A 24,885-nucleotide genomic window follows, 5' to 3' on the forward strand; every position below is an offset into this window, starting at 1 on the left:
AAAGGATACTTAAATCGCTGCACAGCTGCTTGAAACTACTACAACAAATCGAAAGCATAGATTGAACGACGAACGATGTGAATCTTATTTTGACACCCTAAACCGGATGTCCCGTCTTTGTTCTGTTCTCCATCACACCGGAGAGGTGAAGTTTGAGTGTACTGTGGCCAGTCACCATCACAGAAGAAGTGTGCAGGGGCGGGGTGGGGGGCAAGAAAGGTGCTCTGCAAGTTTCTTTCTTCTTTTCTTTTGGACAAGAAAGTAATTTCGTCTATCCGCCCGGGGACAAGGAACACCGTGAAACATGGCTGCTCTTTCAGCCTGGTTCTGGAACGAGAGGTTCTGGTTGCCACACAACGTAACCTGGGCGGATCTGGCGGACCCAGCTCCCGGGGTGGAGTACCCCAAAGCTGGACACTTGCTGACTGCCTTACCGCTGGCTTTGGGAATTTTTGTCGTCCGGATATTTTTCGAAAGGTACGTAATTTCCTTGTGAGTTTGAGGAAATTCCCTGAGAATAGGTGTAACGGGAGCTTTATCTGAACAACACAAAATGGATTGATGGGTTTGCTGGCTTTGTGTTTTTACACATGGACAACCAAGATTATTTATTTGTTAAGCACCAATATTTCCCCATTGTCACCTATTCTACCTTTTAAATAATAGTTTAAGTTGTACTTTACTGGTTGCTCCTCTACTTAAATGCAAGGAGTGGTCTGAATTTACCTTCAAATTAAGTGCTGCAAACTAAGTGCACTAAACACCGTTACAACTAAGCCTACATCAATTAAGCGGTCTCAGAAAAAAACCCTTTCTATTGATTATATTGGATAACTTCAGACTTGTTTGGCGAACTAATCACCGACCAATCCGCTTATTATTGTGTCTTAAGCCCTATACCTGCTGGCACAGTGACACTGACACATCTGCTTGTCACATACTGTGGTCAAGTTCAATCTTGTGCTAAGTGAAGCTGTGCATTGATTCAGGCTTCAAAAGTTAAGGAGGCAATAATGGGATCACATGGCATTCAGCAACGCACACTTGGATGACCTCCATCTGCAGGACTACGGACACAACCAGGCTGAGATGTCCTGAAGGGCATTTACTTTTCCAAACTATAGTAAAGGTTCCTGTTATTGAAATTGACTGTTGTTGCATTGTTCAGATGTTTTTGCAGTTATCAGACTTGACCCTCTTCCTCAAATAATGATAAGCTTGGTTCGAGCGACTACTGTTGTGCTGATAAGAAAGGAAAGAGTGGAGTTACACATTAATCAATATCAGGTCAAGTGTATGTAGCTTTGTCTGGTCTGTATCTGGTAGTACTTTATCCATATTTTTTCATTCATAAATCAGAACAATTAAGTAATCTCATTATACTTTACATTAAGAGCAGGTCTAGACCATACTATCATAGTATTTACAGAGGCATCAAATGTATCTACCGATGAATGGAAAAGGGAAAAACTCCTTCTGACTGTCGGAAACCTTGAGGAGAACAAGAATAGAAGTGAATCCAGATTATTCTAACGTATTTCAAAACACCTCCCTTAAAAATGTGTGTGTGTGTGTGAAAGAAAGAAAATATGATGTTCATGTTTTTGGAAGAATCACGTTTGATGTGAGGTAGTGGCAACAGGATAATCTCTGTGACTCATTGGCTGAACTTGTATTTTGTTTTTATTTGGTTTTAGTATTATCTTTAACTTAGACAAATTGATTCTTTTAGGGTATGGCCTCTCATCAATCCGATAGATTTCACATGTATGTGTTATAGTGGCTGGGCATCCTATTTACTGCAGCTTCAGTATAAAAGAAGAGGAGAGTTGCATTGTGTAATACTATAACATGGCTGTTGATTCTAATTATCAAGGCAATCAAAGAATAAAAAGCCATATTTATAAACCTAATGAAAATCTAATGCTTGGTTAAATGTTTTGGGGCATAGTGTCAAAGCCAGGTCAGGTTGAGGGGGACATTTGGTGGGGGTGTGATATAGTTATCTCAATATTTCTTATCTTTCTTTAAAGATTCATTTTTGGACTTTTATGCCTTTATCGTGCCGCCCGCTTCGAGAACTATACAGCCTTTGTACATGAGGCACGCAAACTAACCACTAGGCCATTAGTGCCCAGAATAGATCTCAATATGAATATGAGATCAAATAAAACTAATTAAGGTTTACAACAAAAAAGGCCAAAACAGTGAATGTGAGATGATGGAAAGTTGTCAGAAAACAGTGTCAGTGTCAATCTTTCAGTCTATGCTAAGGTTGCTGTTGCTTAAGTGTAAAGAAGTAACGTATGGTCATAAGACAACTGTTGCCACATATTGATGTTTAGATTGTTACCCAATGACACGGCTATAAAAAGTCATTTGATCAAGGTTCACATTGACTGCTGCAATATTTAGTCCAATACCACTCTTCTCTAAATCTAGCTCTGATGAGATGCCTGATTTAAAGTCTGTGGTTCAAACAAGATCTAAATATTTAGAAGTTTTGCTTATTGAAAGATCAAATGTCAGTAGATACCCCACTTCGAATAATGAAGTTATTACAAGTGTTGCGATTGCTAGCAAGATGTCATCACATCTAACTCGGACTATTGGAAAACTTAGTGGAGTTGATGTTGAAATCTTGTGACTGTTTTAGCCTTTTTACCTCTGACAATTGCATTTATAAATCAAAAATTCTGAAAGTTGTGTTCATGTGTGAGATCTATCTTGCTGACAACAATGGATAGGTGTATTATTATGCATGATGAACACAGATAAAAAGGTTGTCCTCTTTTCATTACGAGAAGTACATATTGATAATAGTTTTCATCAATATTCCATCAAATCTGAATTGGACTGGAAGCAGGAGATGGCTTGTCATCACTCTGGCATGGTTTCTAGACTTGACAATAGCCCCAAGCACAGCATCACCCTTTGTCTGTTTGATTAAGACAAGATCAAGTAACTGTAAATAAAGAGCGATCAGATACTGGTGATGTCTAGTCGAGGCGTTTGATAAGCATTGAGGCCGCTTTTCTCAGGTGCCAGAGTTGACTGTCTGTCCCTCTCTAGTGTGAGGCTGTCCTCTGGGAGAGACTTCTTCACAGCGATGTTATCAGAGAGTGTTTGCTCTGTCACTGTCTGACACTCTAACCGGCCCGCTGCCTCATTCATTTATTTATCAGGAAAAAACCCTCATCCACAGCTTGAGGTCCTACTCCTCTCTCAGCAGGTCCTAAACACACGTACTTATCTCGTTCTTTCTCTTTATACTTCCCTTTAAAAGAGTTGTAGAGATAGAGGAAATACTAGACCCCATAGTTTCTTCAAATAGTATCCTTACTTAACAATAGAAACGCTCCTTTTAAAAAGCATACTTATAATTATTTTAAATGTAACGTTCTGTCCATTATTGTGGCCTGCCTGGCAGATTGGCTCAAAATACTTGCAAACACATGAGCCAGTGGCTGTAATAAAAGAAGGCAGTCAAGGCATAGTCAAATCACTCATTCACACTTTTGTGATCTGTTTATAGATCTCAATCCGCAGCTTTTTATGTTGATCATTTTAATAATTTGTGAACCTTCTTTTAGGACCCTGGCTTGACGATACTTTTTAAAATGATTTTGTCATATTAACTGACTGATTAATTTTTGGGGTTTTCAGGATTTTATGTTTGAAAGTGAGCAATAATAAAAACGTTAGACCAGACACAGTCAGGAGCGACGTTGGCATAGTGGTCAGTTTGCACGCATCATGTACAGGGGTTCAATTATGACTCTCTAATCAAGGCATAAAAAGCCCCAAAATAAAACTTAAAAAATATACAAAGTGAGGCTGGGAGGTTTATATATTTTGAATTTTGTTTATATATTTATGTACCCTAGTTTTTAAATAAAAAATATTCTTTCTTCTAGTAAACACTTAACACGCTTCTGTCACTCACATTATCCCGGGGCTCGTACTTCTTTAGCAAAGGGTGGCACATGACACAAGGGCTGGTATCGTTTGTCTGTATTAAGTGTGTGTGTGTGACCAGAGTCTGCTTGGCCCTTTAAGGTCAAGGCCAGGCAGGTTTTTTTTCCACATGTTTTGGTGTGAGGGTTTTGAAGTGTAATTCCAGGGTACATAAATATATTAGTTGTTGTAGTTGACTTTTCATACTACAACAATTTACCCTGTTTATAAAAAATATTGCTGAAGCTATTTCAGTGGTTATGTTCAAACATAACCATTTGACATTTGACCTTCTGGCAGTACTTCTGTTTGACTGCCTTTTCAACTCTTATATTATACAATTAGCAGTGTACATTTGTATGTAGAAAATGTGGCCTCTTCTAGCTGTAGTTATGCTCTCTACATATAGTTTGTGTAAAAAATGTTCCTTCTTACTGTTATTTGTTCACCATAATATGAGCTAAGATGCTGTAAAGAAGAGATAATGTAGTGCTGTTAGGAAGACTATAATAACTTACAGGTATGGTGGTGGCATGGCAGTAACACATTTATATTTTTTGATTTATATTTATTTCATTTAAATGGTACATTTAACCAGCCACTGCTGTGGTCTGGCATGTAATAATCAAAGTATGTACAGTATCTGCAGGATTTCTCTTCTACATGCAACTTCCTCTTTTCTGACTGGTGTGATGGCTCTCACAGCCGGCCCCTCCTCTCCCAGACCAGTTTCTTCTTGTTTGATCACAATCATGGCTTCCCGGTTAACTTGGCAGTGACTTTGTTACAGAGAGCAGTCAGGCTGTGAAGAGTGTGCAAGGCTGGGCTCTCCTAAGCTGTGTCATGTGTTGCCTACTGGTGTTGTGTATGCGTATGAGATTAGGAGAAACCAGAATTGCCTTGAAATCTGTTGTGGCTGATTTTGACTGTTTCCTCATGAAACAACCAGGTATTAACTGTGTCAGAACTAGATGCTAAACAAAAAGTGGATTTGATGTAATAAAGCCACTGAAAAACAAAACTGTACATAGCATATCTAAATATGCAATTAACGGGTTTTTATATAAACATCTAAAAAATCCTAATCTATTGTGTTTGTAACTTTCCCTGATATTTGGATTGAAGTGGGCATAGTCAGGGTATTTTAATAATCTTGCAGGTATTTGGCTATTGAACCCACTGTTAGTGTTATCTGTGGATGATTAAAGTAGGGTTCAGTGTATGAGTTTTGAATGAAGTTATCTACTTTTGATAGAAGAAGTCAAGTGAGATTATGTTTGTAACACAACAGAAGGAGCCATCATTTAGCATTGCATCCGTGTTTTGATAAACACACATAGGGACATCAATACCTACAATGGGTGTGTTTGTTCACTATTATGCTTAAAGAGTAATTGTGTGTCTTGGCTAGGGCATCCATAATTATAGTCTGACGACAAATAGTCTCTGTGACAGACAACTTTTAGCAGCCTCTAAGGTAGCCAGCTGTAAATGATGAAGTCAGTCAGACTAACGACTTTTAGAAACAATGGTGTTGTTGGAGTGTAGAGGTGATGTCTAAGAGTGGATTAGCTGCACCTGGATGCAGAGGACTGTTATCAGAGTTTGATATCTAAAATTGTTGTTAGATGACTGCTGATAGAATTCAGGCTTACTCCTCTTTTGCTCTCCACACAGATCATTTGCCAGCATGAAATAAAGCTTGCTGAAATGCTAGTGGCTCATAATACTCAGACTACGAAACAGAAACCAGAAACCTTCTGATGCCCAAAGCCATGTTATTGCCAATAGATTCTACATGTATTAACTCAGGACTAATGGATTGGAGAGCAGATTCTTACTTGCCAATTAGGGACAAATGAATGAAATCAATTATACTCAGATTAATGGGCTACATTTAAGTGAAGTGACTCAAACATATAAAGCTGGAGCTTTTCAGGTTGTCAAAACTAAATCAAAACCTGATGTGCCACGCCTACACAGCCTCCAGAAACAGACACAGCTCTATTAGCTTTGTTGTTTATTTTGTACTAATGATTTTATTTCCCCTCAGTATTTTGTGAATATCTAAGTAGAATAAAAACTTTTAAATCATAAATTAATGTTTACATTTCAATCCAACTTTCTAGTCTATTTCCCTGTTCAGAGATCTGTTTATTTTACACATAATCTGGCATTGTCTCTACCCAAAGTTTCTCCAGGAACTGGGACTTCTGTTTCAAAACATGCTATATCCTTGCGAGTGAAAGAAAGGCCACAATTACATAAAGCTCTGTGCTGTGAATAGGGTCAAGCTTTCACAGTGTCAAGGTTGTATGTAGGTCGCTGCTCTTCTGTTCACAGCCATCAGAGCAACAAGTGTCCACACGGATCCTGTCCCTTGGTTACAGGCTCTGTGTATGTTGGAGTGGTCAGGTTCTGAGGGGGAACAGGGATGTTTTGACGTTTTACAGAAATAGATTAGCTGGTGTCTCCTGCTTTTTCCCCCTCTCATGCTGCTGTCTGCCAATTAGCTTTGCAGGCTCAGGCTTGCACAGACTAGTTAACTGTCAACTCATCCTCCTGTGTGTCATGCATTTTAAAGACCTGTACCTGCAGCAGAACCTAGACAAAGTCAGCAACACATGTGAAGGGGGGGACAGTATATTAGAGAGAGGTTGTTGAATAGTTAGGCAGTTTTGTAAAGTCAACTCAGAATGAATCAGACTCTCGAGCTGTGTCACATTTAAAACGTTGCCGCCCTTGAGCTCGTAGCTGATAAAACTATAGACAGCTATCACTGCATGTTTGCTCTACTCATTAAACATGTTTAATGCTTATACTGCACTTAAACAAAGACATGCAGATTGCCTTGAGTAACTTTTGATAACATTTTGCAACATGAAAGTGATCTATCCAGTCTAACTGCTCTGCAGAACGTGCCGTCTTTGATTTGTTTCAATTGCAGTGATAAGCACAACACCGTTTTTGGGCCTGTTCACTCTCACTGTCACAAGAGTTATTTATCATGCAAAGCTAAAACTCTTCTCCAAAGGTGACTTAAAGGTTTAGAAAAAAAGGTTTAAAGGCCTTGTTTTTGAAAAAAAGTCTTTTTTCTGTCTGGTATGAGAGCTGGCTCTTTGATCCACATACTTTTCATCACTCTGAATTAAACATCACTTCAGGATAAGGAGAACAAAGAACTTGGAGCTTAAGAGCTGGATCATACGTAGAGACAAAAACAGGAGCACTGCTTTTCAATCAGATAAAGTTTTCTTTCTTGGCCTTCCTCCTAAAGAAACATACAGTCTCTGGCTTTTTTGTGGCAGGTGTCAGATTCCTACTACCTGGAACATTCTCCTTATCAACAGTTACACAATGTTGGTTTCATCATATAGAGAATTTCACTTTGGCTCAACGCTGGTTCACCTGATGCTATCAGGCTGTTGAGCTTATATGGGCACTGGGCGTGGCACTATTTGAATGAGTAGGCAAAGCTTCCTTGTCTGGGTTAGATTGGTAGTTTTAAGTGCAGCCAATTTGTTGCTCTTCTTCAGTAGTGGTTCTGCATCATAATAATATTCTCTCTTTATAAAACAGTTTCCTGAACACCAAAAGGTGAGCACTTAGAGGTAAAGTGTCACTTCACATTTCTTGCATCGACTATCTTTGGTATTTTCTAGTTCCGTCTGATCATATGGAAATATATTGCATGTTTATTGTTAAGGCACTTTTTTTATATCCATTGAAGAAAAATCAGTAATCCCATACTTTGAATTAAAGCTCACAGACTTTATTTAATGTAGACAGGGTTAAAGGACAACATTTTGACCTTAAATGTTTTCACTTTGCATATGGCTGGCAAGACAGCAGGCAAGCAACCTGTAATGGCAAAAAAATGGGTTTACATTTAGCTCTTTGTATAGCCTAATAAATCAACCCACAAATAAAAACAAAAAATACTGAAGAGCGAGGGGTTGAATTTTTAAAAATATATTTGCTTAAATGGCTATAGGAATATAATAATACATTTATATAGCGCCTTTCAAGGGACCCAGTGAGGCTTTACATGGTGGAGTAACATAAGAATAAGATAAGAAGAATACAAGAAAGAGCAAAAAAAGAGTGAGACAATTATCAAAGGGTGGGGGTCTGATGGAGGGGCGGAGTTATGACAGACTGTTGGCTGGGGTGAACAGATGGTGTTTGAGGAGCTTTTTAAATGTGTCCAAAGATGGGGGTGTTGCAAATGTCTGAAGGGCGGGTGCTCCAGAGGGTGTCAGCTGTGACGCTGAAGGTCTCTATAGGAACGGAGTCTGGTGTGGGGGATGGAAAGCAGACCAATGTATGAAGAGCAGAGGTACCGGGATGGGGTGTACAGGTGAAGGCAGTCGGAGAGGGGCAAGGGCGTGGAGGGTTTTTTATTTCAGCTAGTCCTCCGTTAAAAGTTTTACTAAAGGTCTCTAATTTTAAGATGGTAGATGAAGAATTCCAAAGTTTTGCCCCCTCTGCAGATAAATCAGACAAAATAAGGTCTTAGTACAGTCGTAGTCTTTGTTACAGTGTGACAGGAAAATCACCACTGATGATGGCTTTTGATCGCACTGATGAGAGCTCTGATGCCTAATGGCTTATTCAGAAAACAGTGGTGGAAAATGATTATTTAGACATTTAAAAACTAGTTTTAGGTTGCTACAATGTATAAAATTGTTTTCTTAAAATGTCACAGTGATGCTGTCTCATGGGTTTCTGGTCCATGGCCTTTATTGCCTGCTTGTATATTGATATGTGTTTAACCTTTTTTATATTCTATTATATATTCTATATTTTCTAATAGACTTTATATTTGTATGTTCTTCTATTTAAGCTGTCAGCTGGAGCTCTGCTGTTTTTATATTTTTATATATATTTATATTTATAGTTGTAACCCAGACAGCTGACATTCTGAGAGCTGCATGATCAGGTCACATGATCTTGTAACACTGTGACATTTCAGACTGTGGGTGGGCGGTTATCTGCACCACTTACTGACTCATTTGTCTACACTTTCCTCAGAGACATGAAAATAGCTTGGAGTCTGCGTTAACACTGAAAGGAATTTCCAGCTGAAAGGTCAAGAGTTCATCACACAAACTACTATTCACGTGTCATCTTTAGGGTCAATTTGTGTGTCAGTGAGAAGTTTGTTGGAGTTTTGTAGATTTACAGAATAACATTGATATTTATTTTCCAGTTTTTGATGTTAGTCTTCCTTTACTTTGCATTTGCGAGTATTTTTTCTACAAGCAGGCCGCCTTCCTGTTAATATCAGAACTGCTCAATCAAGTAACTTGCTTAAGACACAACTCTTTCTGTTGGACAATTTGGCTTTTAATACTAGTTGAGCTTGACATTTTGACATTTTTTATTTGTCTCCTATTTATGGGATTTTTTTTATTGTGTTATTTATTGCTGTTTTTATACATATTGGTCTTTTGATATTGTGTTTTAACTTGTACAGCACCTTGGTCAACTTTGGTTGTTTTAAATGTACTTGACTTAAAATACCTTGGGTTGACCTCGAGGACTTGAAAGAGGGAGCTGTTTACAAAGCCACTGTGGTATACCACTGTGTCTGAGTTATGAAGTCAGTTTCAGTGCAGTAGCTCCACATTTCCCCTGACAAAAGGAAGTATTTGTATTTGTCTTTATTCTTTATTTTAGAGGGACACGTTCACATTTATAGATCTCACAGATTACAACTACAGGAATGTTTTTCTCCAACAGTTTCTGTTTACATTTTTGTAACAACAACACTGTCAATGATTGATGTAGCCCCTTACTATCCTGCTAAACAAAACAGTGTGAAGGGAAAGTTCTCATTTCCTTATTTTAAAATAGATGGTATGGGTTACATTTATGTATTTTGGTAGCACTTTAGCTGTGAGATTTTAAGCCTCAACACAACATGCATATTCTTAATAACACAAAACAAAATATAAGTAAAATGTTATTTTTTCTGATTCATTTTTAATTGTCCTGTCAGGCTTTTTCATAGTGCAAATCAATATTTGGACGAAATGGTTTTCAGTGTATTACCACACACAAAGACCCGTTCTTGCAGACAAACGACAGACACAAAATCTGGCCCAAACTCAAAGTGTGTGAACCTCAACCTGGCTGAACCTGACTCACAGGTTCCATCTGAAATTCAACCTGATATGTTGGAGCAATGCCTTCCTCACAAAAAAGGATTTCTTGATGTTTGGACATGAAAAGTGTTTTTTTTTAAAGCGCACATAGTAGCCAAGAAGAGATATTTGTGATAGTTATTTACAGTAGTGAATTTAAGGCAGAAGTCATGTTTGACATAATAAACCATTTGTCTTACCTGTGACACAGCTCTCTCCACCTTTTTCAGAAAAACATTTATGTTAAGCTAAGAGCTTCTTTTCCAGCTGAACGTGACAGTGTTTTCATAATGCAGAACAGACCTACAGGCAGGGTGCATTCAAGGTCATAGTGTTCCAAGAGTAAAGCAGATATCCCAGAATCACTGGGGATTTGGGAAGCTCCCCTTCAGCAAATCTTTGTTTTATTTCATTCGTTCATTCATTTCATCATTAGCTGAGGACACATTAACCGCACTCCTTGTTTATATTTTCTCCCCTGGAGTATAACCAGGGGTGAGAGTAGTTTTAAATGCTTGCTAATACTACTACCACAACCTTCCTTTCTTCATATTGATCACCTCTACTCGGATACACACAGTCACATACTAAAGAAGAAATGTTTCAATATTTTAATTCCTGTATCGAGTAGAAATAAATTAGAAACATCTGACATCAAATGTCCCGGACCAATAAATCAAACGTGCCCTTTGGCATGCGCTGTGTTTATGAAGTAAAGAAACACCAATGCACAGTAGCATACCTTGGAAATGTATTACAGTGCAATCCCTCTTTGTCACCTCACAAACAGCTTGTCTGAGCTGCCGTCTGTCTTGTTGGAATAAAACAGAATATCATGAAACACCAAAACTTTTCTGCTAAAAACAGTCCTGCTGCATCAGCAAGGCTCCCCACAATCCAAATCCAGGGAAAGACTTAATCCAAACACATTACAGCCATAAAGATCTAACGATTGCTTCAAATTTTCCACCGCTTTCCCCAATTTCACACTGCATTTTCTGTAATAATAAAATTTTATGAAGCAATTATTGTCATTTACAATTGCACGGAAGATGCTGCTTAGCGTATCTAATGGTAAACAGATTGCAATCTGTGACGAAGGCCTGCTTTATTTCAACAGTCGTACACACGTTTTGATGACTTTTTGAGGAATTTCAATATATTCTGAAACTGCAGAATTTAAGCTTTCAAAAGAATCCTTTTTGTGCTTGTAGTCCAAACGGTTCAAGAACAGCATTTAATTTCATCGGGTTTATCTGGATAGGCATGTTAGGCAAATTTGACAGGCTACAGTAGCAGTAATGAAAAGCAGCTAGACTCCATCAAACAACACAGATCAAAACACAGCATACACAGTTCAGAAGCAATTCGGAACGACTTAGAAGCAATGAATAAAGAGACAAACTGTTGTTTAAGATGACATAACGGTAGCTGATGTGTTTTCTGGCTGAAAGTGCGAGCGTGACTGCCACTGAACCAGAAAGTACCAGTCTACTTTAACCCCTAAGTATAACCCCTAACCCAGCCACAGCAGGAAAGGGACAGAGATAGGAGAGGGACAAACAGTATTATTCTCCCTCCAAACAGCTGATAGGTGGGAGGATACTACAGTAGAGAACTGGTCTGTGGTAGTTGTAGTGGTTGTGTTGGTACTAGCATCATAGTGGCTAATGTTGTGCATAGTATACTTTTAACAGTTTAGAAAACACTTAGATTTTGCATATCTATGTGTCTTGAAAGAGATTTGTCCTGTGCGTCATGGGATGGGACATAAAAAGTCAAGAACGTCTTTCATAAGATGCAAAATCAGTATAATCCCTGAGTGCAGGATGAGTCATTACCCATTTTAAGATAATTTCAAGATAAGACAAACACTTATCATTAGGAATATCTACAAAAATACTAATTTGGTTCTCTTTGGCCAGACATTCTTAAAGAGACTTTAAAGGGGCCCTTCAGAAAAAGTCCTATCTGTCTTCACACATACACTCCTGAAAATTATTAGAAAATTTCAGAACAGACTGAAATCTTCATGAGTTGCTTTTTCAAAAATGTCTCTCAAGGTGTGAAGTGGAGGAAGAGGCAAGACTCCTGATGTTGTGAAAATCTAAGAGTGCGGACAAAGTGACAAAGTCCAACTCTAAAATTACACTGTTTTGTCTTTATATCAACGCTACATGTAATTGGACCTATTCACAGTATCAACTAACACTTATTCAATAACACACTGGCTGGCAGCCAACATAATAAAGCAGATTCATTACGTGCACGAACATAGCACCTTTAGGCTTTAGATATATGACATCACTGCAGTGTTCACATATCTTCTCAGCGACAGAGACTTCACGTGGATAAATAATTAGGCCGCTGGTTGAAATAAATGCAGCTGTTTTCACACATGCAGCTCACCCTGGGGAAGTTACCAGGAGATTTTTGCATGTGTTAAAACGGTTTATGGAAAATCATGAATGCATTTCCTGCCTCATCTCACGCTTGTTGAAGCCTGCAATGTTATTGATTACTTTTAACTAGCAAGCAGGTTTTTTCAGGTCTGCCTTTCCTGGTACATCTCTGCATATTTTGGTAAATTCAATGCATTTGTAATTCATTGCAATAACTTGGCACAATTAGCAGAATGGTATATTGTGCATTCTGCATGCATGTGTATAAGATATGCGTACTTAAGCAAACATACACATAAAAAAGACCTTCCTACAGAATATCAGCTTGTTAGTTCTACCAGCAGTCTTAAGCTGCACAGTTTATCTTTAAACCTTCAGCAGACCTTCTTCATGCTGTAGCTCTCATTCCTGATTTGTTTACCCGTGTCTCTGGGCTCCCATCTGGAAATCATATTCATGCAACTCATTTTATATTACTGCTGCTGAGAATTGCATTCCACTTGATATAAAAAAGAGCCTTGACTTTAAATGATGTTCAAATATCAGGTATTTGACAGTTTGACGGTTCTGCATGTACAAAGAAACCCTCTTACTCCGATCATTGATTGAATGGTATGTAAAATCTCGGCCAAACCAGTCCTGTCGTTTTTGTTCCTTTCAAAACTGTTATGTAAGTTTTAAAAATGTCCTGTGACCCTTCATGTCTCCTTTGTTTTTGTATTTTACCTCTGATACAGATTTATTGCAAGTAGCTGTGCCCGCAGTCTACATATCCATCCTGGTGTTGGGCGGAGAGCTCAGCCCAATGCAGTGCTGGAGAAAGTGTTTACATCCATCACACAGGTTTGGTCTCATTCTTGACATATTCCTGCTTCTATTAGAGAAGCATTTGTTTCAGTAATGGATGATAATATACCACATTATTCACTCTGTCCGTCAACTAAATAATAAATGGAGGATGTACAGAAGTCATGTAATGGTTAAGTTAAAGTTGCCTATGGATTATAACACCATGTTGACTAAATTTGGATTTGGTGAGAGATGAATAGTGAAGGATGTTAGGCTGTGTGTGTGTGTGTGTGTGTGTGTGTGTGTGTGTGTGTGTGTGTGTGTGTGTGTGTGTGTGTGTGTGCGTGCGTGCGTGCGTGCGTGCGTGCGTGCGTGTGTGTGTGTGTGTGTGTGTGTTTTAGTCTTTACACTTCCTCGTAGGATTTCAGATAGGAGTGATATGTCATCATTAAAGACGGTTCCAGAAAATACAGCATCTACACTACACTAGTCTATCTGATCTCATGTCTGTCAGTAAATAAAAGAGTTCAGTGAAAACTTTTTCCAGATTCTGAATTCACAATTTCATGCCTTATTTTCTTGAAATCTTCAGAGAACAAATGAGTCAAACACGTAGCGTTAAGGCAATTAAACAATGCCCTTAATTAATCAAAAGATTCATAGTAGATCCATTTAATTTTACTGGCACAAAGAACAGGAACAATCTTACATTGATTTGTTTGGTGGATTAAAGGAACTGAGATTTGCCCAGCCAAAGTGTGACAAAACATTTCTGCCCTGAATGTAACTTTGGCAGAGACGTCTAACTTCAGTAAGGGTAGCTTGCACTTTTCACTGAAACTTTTATTGCAACCTTCACCCTGACCAGTTTAGGATTTGCTGACTTCAAATGCTCTCGTTGAGTCTGTGATCTTTTGCTTCTCTCTGAGATTAAAGCCAAAATAGGGGATCATCGGCAGAATTGCAAAATGCTAATGCTTATACTGATACTGTAGATGTAGTGGCGTAGCTTTTCTTTCATTCTAGTCTGGCTCTTTGATCCTAACTGACTTGTTTCCTGTTTCCTCTCTCTCTTTCTGTGTGCACAGAATCCAGACTCTCGCCACCTCAGTGGCCTCTCCAAACAGCTGGACTGGGAGGTGCGAAAGGTCCAGCGTTGGTTCAGACACCGCAGGAACCAAGATAAACCAAGCACACACACTAAGTTCTGCGAAAGCATGTAGGTTAATGCCTATTGTGTTCATCTTTACTCCTCTGAGCACTGAGCACTCAATGGTTGTTTTTTTCTGTGCAGGTGTGGTGTGACATTGTGTGTGTGTGTGTGTGTGTGTGTGTGTGTGTGTGTGTGTGTGTGTGTGTGTGTGTGTGTGTGTGTGTGTGTGTGTGTGTGTGTGTGTGTGTGTGTGTGTGTGTGTTTCTGTGGTGAGGCTCTGCTGGTTTTTGGAGTATGTGCAAGTAGATGTGCATATTGGACTATGTGTGTGTTTTTGTCTTTCACACATTTCTTCTCTTTATCTAGGTGGAGGTTTACATTTTATTTGTGCATATTTACCTACGGGCTCCACTTTCTTTGGCAGGTGGGCAAACATTTGTTGTTATCAATGAAAGAACCACCAATGCAACTATTTGATTGGCTGGAAATATTTCTACAAATGAAAACATTATGAATAGCTTGGAGAACTAATGCTATTTGTTTTTTTTTAGTGCCCCTGGATGTGGGATACACGGCATTGCTGGTACGGTTATCCCTATCAGGTATGACGGTTTTAAATCTCTATCTATATAATCCGTAGCGCACTCCAATACAACTACAGCTTCATATATTACGTGGCTAGCTGAACAAACAGAAAATAAACATGGGCTGTTGTATTGAATTACAAGACTTTGCCCTGTAATAAACTGGTGCACAGTTAATCATGGAAAGCAGAAAAGTAGCTTGTGTTGACTTTTTTCCTCTCCTTCCTGACACTTGAGCAAACAGCTTAAGCATTGTTGGCATTTATTTACTTCACTGCCCTTTTACTGTTCTTATATGAATACAAATGTGTCATAAAAAGCAGTCATACAAGTGTTCACATCATGAAGATGTACTCGTACTCATGTTGTTTTCAGCACATTGTTATGCAGCTATACGAAGCAGTCTGCATTTGACTTATTTTATGGGAAGTTGCGGCTTTAGATGACACTCTAAAGCAGTCTTGGGATGGCCAAAAGCGATTTTGAGGGAGATATGAGCAACCGCGTGGCAATGGCTAATGCAAATGAAATAGTGCTCAGAATTAGTGACTTCCTATGTCAACAGGTGACTAATTAAAAAAAATTCAGTCATAGATGTGTTCAGGATGGGTACCGTATCATGCATGAATTTTTTTGGTGATGATTGCTCACTGAATATTAGTTATAAGCATTTCCTTTTTTTGGCGAGACGACAAATTTTGACATCACGCCCTGGCCACGCCCTATGGTGAAACCTTGTGATTCGCACAACTATGAATCTTCAACTTGTCTACTTTCATTTGATACCAAATTTGAATTGATCAGATAAACGGTCTCGAGCAGGTGTATTCAAGTAGGTACCCTGTAAACACTGAAAATGGTGCTTTTTTGACATTGAAAAAATCATAGCGGACTTCCTGTTGACATTACATGATGACTTCCAATCACCTTTTTGTAGTTATTGGGATGCTTAACATGTAGCGAAATGTTCATGTAGGTAGTCAAAAAAACATTTTGTAAAAATCAAAAGGGGGTGCCGTTGAGCCATTTTGCCTTGCACTTGTACAGAAACACTAAAATACGTAAATTTCTTGCACTCCCGATCCGGTTGCAAAAATGTGTGAGTTTTCGTGCACGTTAAGGCCCCCAAATAAGTGATTAATTTGTGCAAAAGAAAACCATGACTAAAAGCTCCTACAGATACAATAGGGTCCTCACTCCGAGGTCGATGCTCAGGCCCTAATTAGTATTAACATTTAATATCTTCTATCTACATTTTAGTGTCCATATAAGACAGGATCGCTGTTAACTGACTCAAGCTGCAGTTTCACATTGAGGCTTCTTACACCTCGCTGCTTTAGTAACTTTGACATCAGGGCAACTCATTGGGTAAGGATGTATGTGAGGATGAGTTGTACACTTGTCAATCTCTCACTCTTAGTAGTGTATGAAATTCAGCAGATTGTGTTTTTAAAAATGAATTAGACACTTATTCTGACTGCCTCCCTGAAACGTTCTGATCCTGTCTGTCTCTGCAGGTCATGACTCCAGGTCTTTACCACTACTATGTGACAGAGCTGGCTTTCTACTGGTCACTCATGTTCTCCCAGTTCACAGACATTAAAAGGAAGGTAAGCAGAACTGCAGTAGATCTGTTTCTGTTAGGTAAAACCACAAGAGCTGCCACTCCCTTTAAATACTCCTATTGTTCCTCATTTGGCAGAGAGTATGTTGGTAGGAATGTGTGCCCATGTGGGTTTTTATTTCAAGTCACATGTTCATGTCTTTTTGGAGGGCTGGACCGGGGCCTGGTGCTGCTCAGTCTGTGAATGCTTTCGATTTTCAGCATGAGGGCACACGGTGTCATGTGAATGCAGGATGGAGTGGGCCTAACTCAATTAGAATGACAGAAATTCCAGAGGACCCGCCTGTTAGAGCTGGAGTTAGTTCCAGACGCAGACACTTAGCTTTTAATGTTTAATTCAGCAAATGATTGGAATGACTCTGGGAAAGTAGGTCAGAGCTTTTACTACACTTCTACATTATAGGCTACCTTTAAGTGGCATCCTGTATAATATATATGAAATGGATTGTTGCACTGCATGTGTGTTCATCGCCCTAAGGCCTTTATATGCATGTGCATTCATGTGTGCATCATAAAGGTATGGAGTAAATAAGAACATTTTTGGGAAGATCTGTAAAGATGTTTGTTGCACGTTGCTGGTTTCATAAATTCAGTCTTTGTGGTAAGATACTAAAGGTTGATGTAGTCAGGTCACCGCCATTTCTACCTTTTTCTCGTTTCATGCCTCCCTCAGTCTACATATCTATCTATCCACCCCCGCAGTATGCTGCTGTCAGACCAGATGACTGATCTGTCAGATACAAATGTCTCTTATCTTAAGCTTCCATCTGAAGTCTCCGGCCAAGTTTTTGTCCTATGATTTTCCTCATGTTAATATTTCACCTAAATCTGCTCCCTCTATTTAAGATCGTGGTGAGCTCTGAGTCGGATTAAAGTTTGATGTAATCTCCCTCACCTGCTTCCTCTTCTGGAAAAGTCAGTTCTGAACATTCGAGCAACATTTGACCTTCCCTCTCACACTGACTGCACATCAGGCTTTTCAATAGAGCTTTTTAAAAGACCAGACAAACCTATCATATGGGCTGTAGAAGTTATTCCTGTACACAAAAATGACTAAACTAAAAGTATTGCCTTTCATTTGTGAATATGCCGAAGCTTCTTTTGAAAACTGATTTATGGCCTCATCTATAGTCTGCCATTTATTTCCACCAAATAACATTTACAAGAATAAAACTGAACAAACATCAATCATACTGAAGAGATATCTAATCATTGTTAAATGATTTAATCAAATGTGTGAAAGTCTGCAGAAGTGGCTTACAATATATACATCTACTGTGTATATATACAGTATGTGTGTGTGTGTGTGTGTGTGTGTGTGTGTGTGTCAGAACTGCTGTATGGACTCTTTTTCTCTTTTTTTAAATGATCTTTGATTTGAATCTATTAATAGTCTTTGATGTTTACTTCATTCTACTTATCATGGTGGTTAGAGCCATTCACTTTCAGTTCTTGATGACAGCTCAATTTTCCTGTTTTGATAATGTGTCCGTGGGCTATGTACTGTAAATTATATCTTTTGACACAGATGGAATGTTTTATCCATGTTGTTATGTTTTTTTACATTATTGTTTTCGGGCATTTGAAATTTAAGCATGGCAACATTGGGTAAGAAAGAGGCTTATGTCACGCCTTGCGGTTAAATGTATCCGTCTAGACCACAAGTTCACTAGGATGCCCCCTATGTGTCAGCTTTTAATCCTCAATTGCATTATGTTTGTTACACAAATGCCCTGGATTGCAAAACAAAGAGGTGTGACACTGTAATAACGCTACTGCATGTGACCTTGTCATCTTACACACCCTCTTTCTGTTTTTGATTTCAGGACTTCCTCATCATGTTCATCCATCACTTGGCTACTGTCTGTCTCATCAGCTTTTCCTATGTTAACAACATGGCGCGAGTAGGAAGCCTGGTGATGTGTGTCCACGATGCCTCTGACTTCCTGCTAGAGGCCAGTGGTGACTGTGCTCACATGCTCTTTGATTATCTAAATTAATCTTTTCCTTTTTTTTTTTTAGCAACCAGGTAACACAAACTGAACTGCACTATTTATAATTTATAATCACATTTCAAACCTAAAAATCTACTTTTGATTGATGTTAGCATTTTTGCTGTTTTGACATACACTCATTTATCTCCACCTGCTTCTTATACTTCATACTCATGAAAAGGGAATGTTTATTTAATTACCTTTTTTTGCTACTGATACTAAACAAAAGAAGAAACCTATAGAAGACATAGGATCCTACTACTGTTGTTGATACAATGGTCATGTGACTTAAACCTTAACCTTTATACTGCGGTTATTCATCATTAGCCTGGACAATAAAGATACACTGTGTTGTTGTTGTTTAGTGTTATCAGCTCCTTCCTCTTGGCAGAAAAAATACATAATCAGCTCCACGGTTAGACTCACTGGTTGCTTGGGGGGGAAGAAAAATGCTCTACACACAAAGGTTATAATGACCTCTTACACCTGTTTTGTTTTTTTTGTCCTACAGGCAGCCAAGCTGGCCAACTATGCCAAGTACCAGCGTTTGTGTGACTCCCTGTTCATTTTGTTTAGTGTGATATTCTTCATCACACGACTTGTTATATATCCAATATGGTGAGTTCTAATAGACCTCAGAGTGAATATTAAAGCGATTCAGGAATAATAGTTCATTGTTTAGTAATGTGCTGGATTCCATTGCAAATGTATTTATGATTTCACACGTTTTTAAGCTGGCAATATGGAACATATTTCTGGACATGTTTATGCTAGCTTTAACGTCTAATGCGGAGGTGTGGTAAGAAGTTGTGAGCACAACACTGTGTAAGCTGTTGTTTTAGGCTTTTTTGCACAAAAAACATTAGATTCCTGCTGAGCTTTTATCTCCTCTACTACAATTTCAGCCCAGACCCTGTAGCTGTAATTTGTAACTCTGGTCAGCAGCACACAAACTAGACTCTGTAAAACCCAAGCACTCCGTAGTATAGAAAAACATCTTGAGATGAAACAACCACCATTTTGACAGCCATAAGAGGCTATTTCCAGCACCCCTACCCTACAGTGACCGACACTTCTTATATAGCAGATACCTGTGCTAGTGTTTCGGGCTAAGGGAGCTGTCTGGAAAGTGACTCATCCTCAACAGAGACCTGTATGTTGAAGCTCAACCTCCAGAGAAGCAGACAATAGGGAACCTGATCATTGGTGAAAGTAACCTGAGCAGCCATATTCAGTGTCTTGGTGGGGATGAGTGATAAAGCTAGTGTTGCCCTTGCAGCTATCTGGACTGAAATCCAAACCTCTGCTGGGGGAGGAGGGTCTGTTGGCTACCTGCTGTCACTCACCTGGATTTAAAGGAAGCCATGACCTCACCAACACTTACCTGACAGTACAGTCCGTCCATGTAACTCCCCTGCTTTGTTGCCATTGGCATCCAGATGGGAATTACAGTCCTGTCTTTCTTTAATAGGTCTCATTAGAGGAGTGCTGATTAATAATATGATGAAAGTGCAGCCTGACTACTGTTTCCTCTCCATGGGATACGTTATTTCTCATGTGTGTCAGTCAGAGTGAACGAGACCATGAAGTAAATGATGTGCCTTCACACACTTCTTTGTGTCCCTGGTTTTTCAGGGTCCTGAACTCCACTATGTTTGAGAGCTGGGCCATAGTGGGGCCGTACCCTTCCTGGTGGGTCTTCAACGTCTTACTGCTCGTGCTCCAATTGTTGCACATCATCTGGGCCTACCTCATAGCCCGGATAGCTATCAAAGCCATTATGCGGGGCAAGGTGGGTCACTACAGAAATGTAGTTTTATACAAGTCTAACAAGCATCTTTGGTATTTAAATTTAAAGAAAGAAATGTACGAAAGGACAGAAATCTGCACACGTGAAATGAAGAATCTTAAAATCAGTTTGAAGTGACCTAGATTGAAGCTTTATTTCACACTGTTTAAAACCGTCCTTTGCTGTGTAAGCAAAGATGAACCTGATAGACCTGAGACAATTCATCTGAATAACATGTACTACAAACATTTGCGGTGACTAACAAAGGCTTGTCAAATTGTTTATGATTAAATGTGGTTTTAACAACACTAAGGTAAGTAGTGGAGAGGATATAAAGGGCACCAAATAAATCTTAGTCCCAGTCAGGCATCTGTCTATACTCCAAATGTTCATAGAAATGAACATCACAACATAGCTAGTTTTGGGAATGAATTGGCTGCCTCTACACTTTTTTTTCCCCCAGCTGTCCCTGAATCTGTCTTTTCTCTCTGCAGAGGCTGTTTGTTTCCTCTCCCTCTGGAATGAGAGAGGGAGATCCTGCCTTTCTCTATGTCTTTGTCCAGTGAGCCCCTCCTCCTCTGCTATTTTGCTTCTCTCCGTTTACTTTGTCCATCTGAGACCTTTCACCTTCTCTCTTGTTGCTGTAAGTTTTCTGTTGTAGTTACTCTTCTTATTCCCACCAGTTCTATCAATTTCATTTAATTTCCCATGAGGCTTCAGTGGAGTTAGTGGGTTAAATTGGGCGACCGCTGCAGAATGTAAACACTCACAGATTCACTCACAGAAACAGCAGTGAGGGCAGAGTTGTAAATGATGGGTAGTTGTGTTATAGTAATAATGCAAACAAAGACTCGCAACAATATGGCTCCCAAATATATAATTATTGATTTGTTATGTGCATTTAAGGAACACAACGTTCAAAAACAGGTTCAGGTGTTATTAACACAACATGAAGTCCAACCTGTGGGCGTGGACATCAAAATAGGGCAAATTAGACGGAGCTTCTAAGCAACATTGTCTTGCTTCAGGAACCTGGAGTTCATCAAAATGTGGATAACCTACAAAGCAATTTCAGATGCAACTCCTGTATGCAGTGCAGCTAGAGGCGCTTTTTGTCAACAAGCAAGGCAGGCAACTGCTTGGGGCCCCAGAACAGTAGGGGGCCCCTGACGGCTGAAAAAGTTAAACCAAAGCAGTGGCTCAAAATGTGCAAGTTTGGCAACGACAGTAAACCTCCCTAAGGGGGCCCCATCTGACAGACCTCTGTCTCATTGCCCGGCTAAGCGTCGCATGAGTTGTAGCTGAAAGAGGAGTACGGTAAGTGCCGGGACATTGGCAGACATAAAGTAGATGAACGCTGGTTGGAGGGGCCCCCAATTGATATATGCCTAAAGCCCCAACATACTCCAGAATCGCCACTGAGTGCAACTTCACAACAAAAACCACCCACTTTGACAATTCGCAGAGCGGCAAATCGATTGAAATCAAAGGTTAAACAATATGCTCAACGACCAATGTGATCTACATGTTGAGATGTTTACTGTCTTTTCCAATGGCCATGTTTTTTCATCACAAATAATTAAGTATATGAGTCTTTTTTTGCATCATAACGATTACTTTTGTCGACTCAGCACCTACCGTAATTGAGTGATGTGCGTGGGTTTTTTGACTAGTTTTGTTATAGTGTCATGAATGACAGGTATGTCCAGCTGTTTCTCATTAGGTAGTGTGATGAAATTGCACCGCACCACCACCCTGTGGTTGTGATGAACAATAGAGATTTACAGGAGTTCTTAAAGAAACGTGTCAAAGGTTTCTGAAACAGAGCAGAAGAGGCTCAATCTGCACTGCAGCTACTCCTGTCATTAGACTCAACCAGTGGTTACCAACCCCGGTTTGCTCCTAATCCTTCAATATGAAGCCAAACTGTCTGTCAAGCTGAACAGATACCACTTCAAGTTGTAAACTTGTTCATCTTACTTTTCAGCACCAGAGCCGATAGTCTAAAAATCGAACAGACACAGTTTACCCTGTTATCGGATGAGCTCTGTCTCTGTATCAAAGTTCTCTTTTACTGTCAGACAAACTTGAGAGTATCCATGCTGTTACCTATTGTTTCCCTGTAATAATAATTACAGGGAATTACAGTCAACTCTGCTGGTTTCCTAAAGAGGGGAGCCCTAGTTCAGATTTAAGAGTGATTCTTTTTCTCGAGTAATTTATAATATTGCACAAAAAGAAGCAACGATTTTAGTCTGAAAACGTATGAGAATAAGACGAGAAACCCTCCATGGGAAATCATCTTCTCACCTACAACACTCTTCTTGCGACCCGTTACATATGCCTCGACCTCCACTTTGGGAACCCCTGAACTTAAACATAGGTTGAGGCCATAAATAGTACACAAACTCAGCTTGACTAGTTTTTCACATTTTTTATCTCCTCTTAAATCTCTAGTAGAAACATTTTCTGTTCCCTGAAGGGCAGTAAGGGAGCATGTAGCTCTGGACACTAATGAAATCTTTCTCTGTCATCACTTTGGTATTAAAGTGATCACAGACCAGCTGAGTTTCTAAAAATGAATGTGCTCTATGTGAACTGTAATGTTTAAAACGTCTTCGTATCTAAGACTCAAGTCAACTCTTGTTATTATTGAATCTCTGCAGCATGTGAAATTCTCCCCTCTTTTTGACAATAACAGATTTAAGGAATTTAATTTTTTACAAATTCAAACCCTGGTGTACCATAAAAAAATAAAATAGTTTTGTAGAAAGGTGAAAATGTAGGAATGGATTGTTAACGCTTCATGTCTCCTATCTGACTTTGAAATAGAGAATCATGCACTGTGTTTGTTGTCCATTACACTTCAATGATACAAATTCAAACTACAGTATGTGCTCCTTCATGGTTTGATTACTTTGCTTTACATAAATGAGTTTAAGCTTTATTACCTCCCCCATGACTCCTGTCTTCATATGTATGGTATATATTTTTTTTTTAAGGTGTCTATTATTAAAAGTCCTTTTCTCTTGATGATGAACAGATCTCTATTAGTGATAGTATATAAACTGATGGTCTAAATAACAAAACAAAAATAAAACACTTTTGAATTGTTAGGATATCTCATAATTATTCTAAGTTACATTTAAAAATAACACTTATTTTAAATGATTAGTACAGAAATTCACAGACATCACAACATCCTGCAGCAAAAAGATGAACTGAACTTCAAGTAGGTTGTTCATTTACAACACTGTAAAGGGTCCGTAAAATGTATTCTATTTGTGTCATACCTCTGCCTTTGTTCATTGTGTATTGACGTTTACGCTTCCATCTGCCACCCAGGTGTGCAACGATGTCCGCAGTGACATCGAGAGCAGCTCAGAGGAAGAGGCCGCCACGCCCTCAGACAGCCTTAAAGCTTCTCCTCACCCTAACAAAGGAGAGAACGGCACTAACGGCCACTGTGCTGCTTCCAAAGCCTGGGTGCAGAACCACAACAGCTGGTGACACAAAGCCTGACGCTGGGAGCTCCCTGCAGTCCGTCCCTCGTGTGTTCATGTCTTATGACACACACACACACACACACACACACACACACACACACACACACACACACACACACACACACACACACACACACACACACACACACACACACACACACACACACACACACACACACACACACACACACACACACACACACACACACACACACACACACACACACACACACACACACACACACACACACACACACACACACACACACACACACACACACACACACAGGTGGATAAAGAGACGCTGATATCTGCTTTAAGGAGCCCTGTAACGATGTGGAACACAGAGAACACAGACATATGGAAATCAGTTGAAGTGAGTGATTTGCATTGCCTTATTTTTCAAGTTATGGGATTTATTTGCTGCCAGATGTTTGTTGGTGTCAATGTTCTGTCCCAGTTTTATTGGTCAGATGAACTTGGTTATTTTTGTGTTAAGGGTTGATCACACTGGACCGTGAGGGGGCTGAAAACTGCTTCTTTTAAAGTCAAAACTTTGAAGTGTGTTACATTTCACAGCAGGTATGGAACATAAACAAAGATGTTGCTATAGCTTTGGTTTTTATCAGCGCTTTAAAGAAGGGCACCTACTGTGTGTAAAGTGCAGTTCTCTCGAAACGGCAGTTTTCTGCCCTGTGAGATTTATCCTGGAGTTACCCTTTGAAATGCATCGTTTGTGATTTGTTTATTTCTGTTTTAATGTTTTTTACGACGACTTTTGAGACCAAATGTTTATGAAATTGTTTGACGTCACTGCCTATAGAGGAATCCAGGTATAAGAACTTTACCACATGTCTGGTATCGTGCTCTCACTTGAGTGCCTTAAAAAATATATTTCCAAATATATTCTGTTGTAAAAACATGTCTGTCTTGTTGTG

At 39.3% G+C, this 24,885-nt stretch overlaps 1 protein-coding gene across 2 annotated transcripts; it reads left to right on the plus strand.

The window, feature by feature from the left end:
- Nucleotides 1-206: 206 nt before the first annotated feature.
- cers5 (ceramide synthase 5) lies at nucleotides 207-24,869 on the plus strand. 2 transcript variants are annotated; one of them, XR_009673876.1, is made up of 11 exons: nucleotides 207-477; nucleotides 13,246-13,351; nucleotides 14,386-14,516; nucleotides 14,817-14,874; nucleotides 15,002-15,052; nucleotides 16,552-16,644; nucleotides 18,485-18,617; nucleotides 19,168-19,270; nucleotides 20,288-20,444; nucleotides 20,936-21,084; nucleotides 23,787-23,924. XR_009673876.1 is itself a non-coding variant. In XM_061043337.1 (10 exons), exons 1-10 carry the CDS (start codon nucleotides 305-307, stop codon nucleotides 23,949-23,951), a joined length of 1,170 nt encoding a protein of 389 aa, XP_060899320.1. In that variant the 5' UTR covers nucleotides 212-304; the 3' UTR covers nucleotides 23,952-24,869. The 2 variants fall into 2 exon arrangements, 1 of the variants encoding a protein (XP_060899320.1); XM_061043337.1 differs by lacking the exon at nucleotides 20,936-21,084 and having other exon boundaries at nucleotides 212-477; nucleotides 23,787-24,869.
- The last annotated feature ends 16 nt before the right edge of the window (nucleotides 24,870-24,885 follow it).

The sequence above is a fragment of the Labrus mixtus genome, chromosome 7, assembly GCF_963584025.1.
Source record: "Labrus mixtus chromosome 7, fLabMix1.1, whole genome shotgun sequence".
Taxonomy (NCBI): domain Eukaryota; kingdom Metazoa; phylum Chordata; class Actinopteri; order Labriformes; family Labridae; genus Labrus; species Labrus mixtus.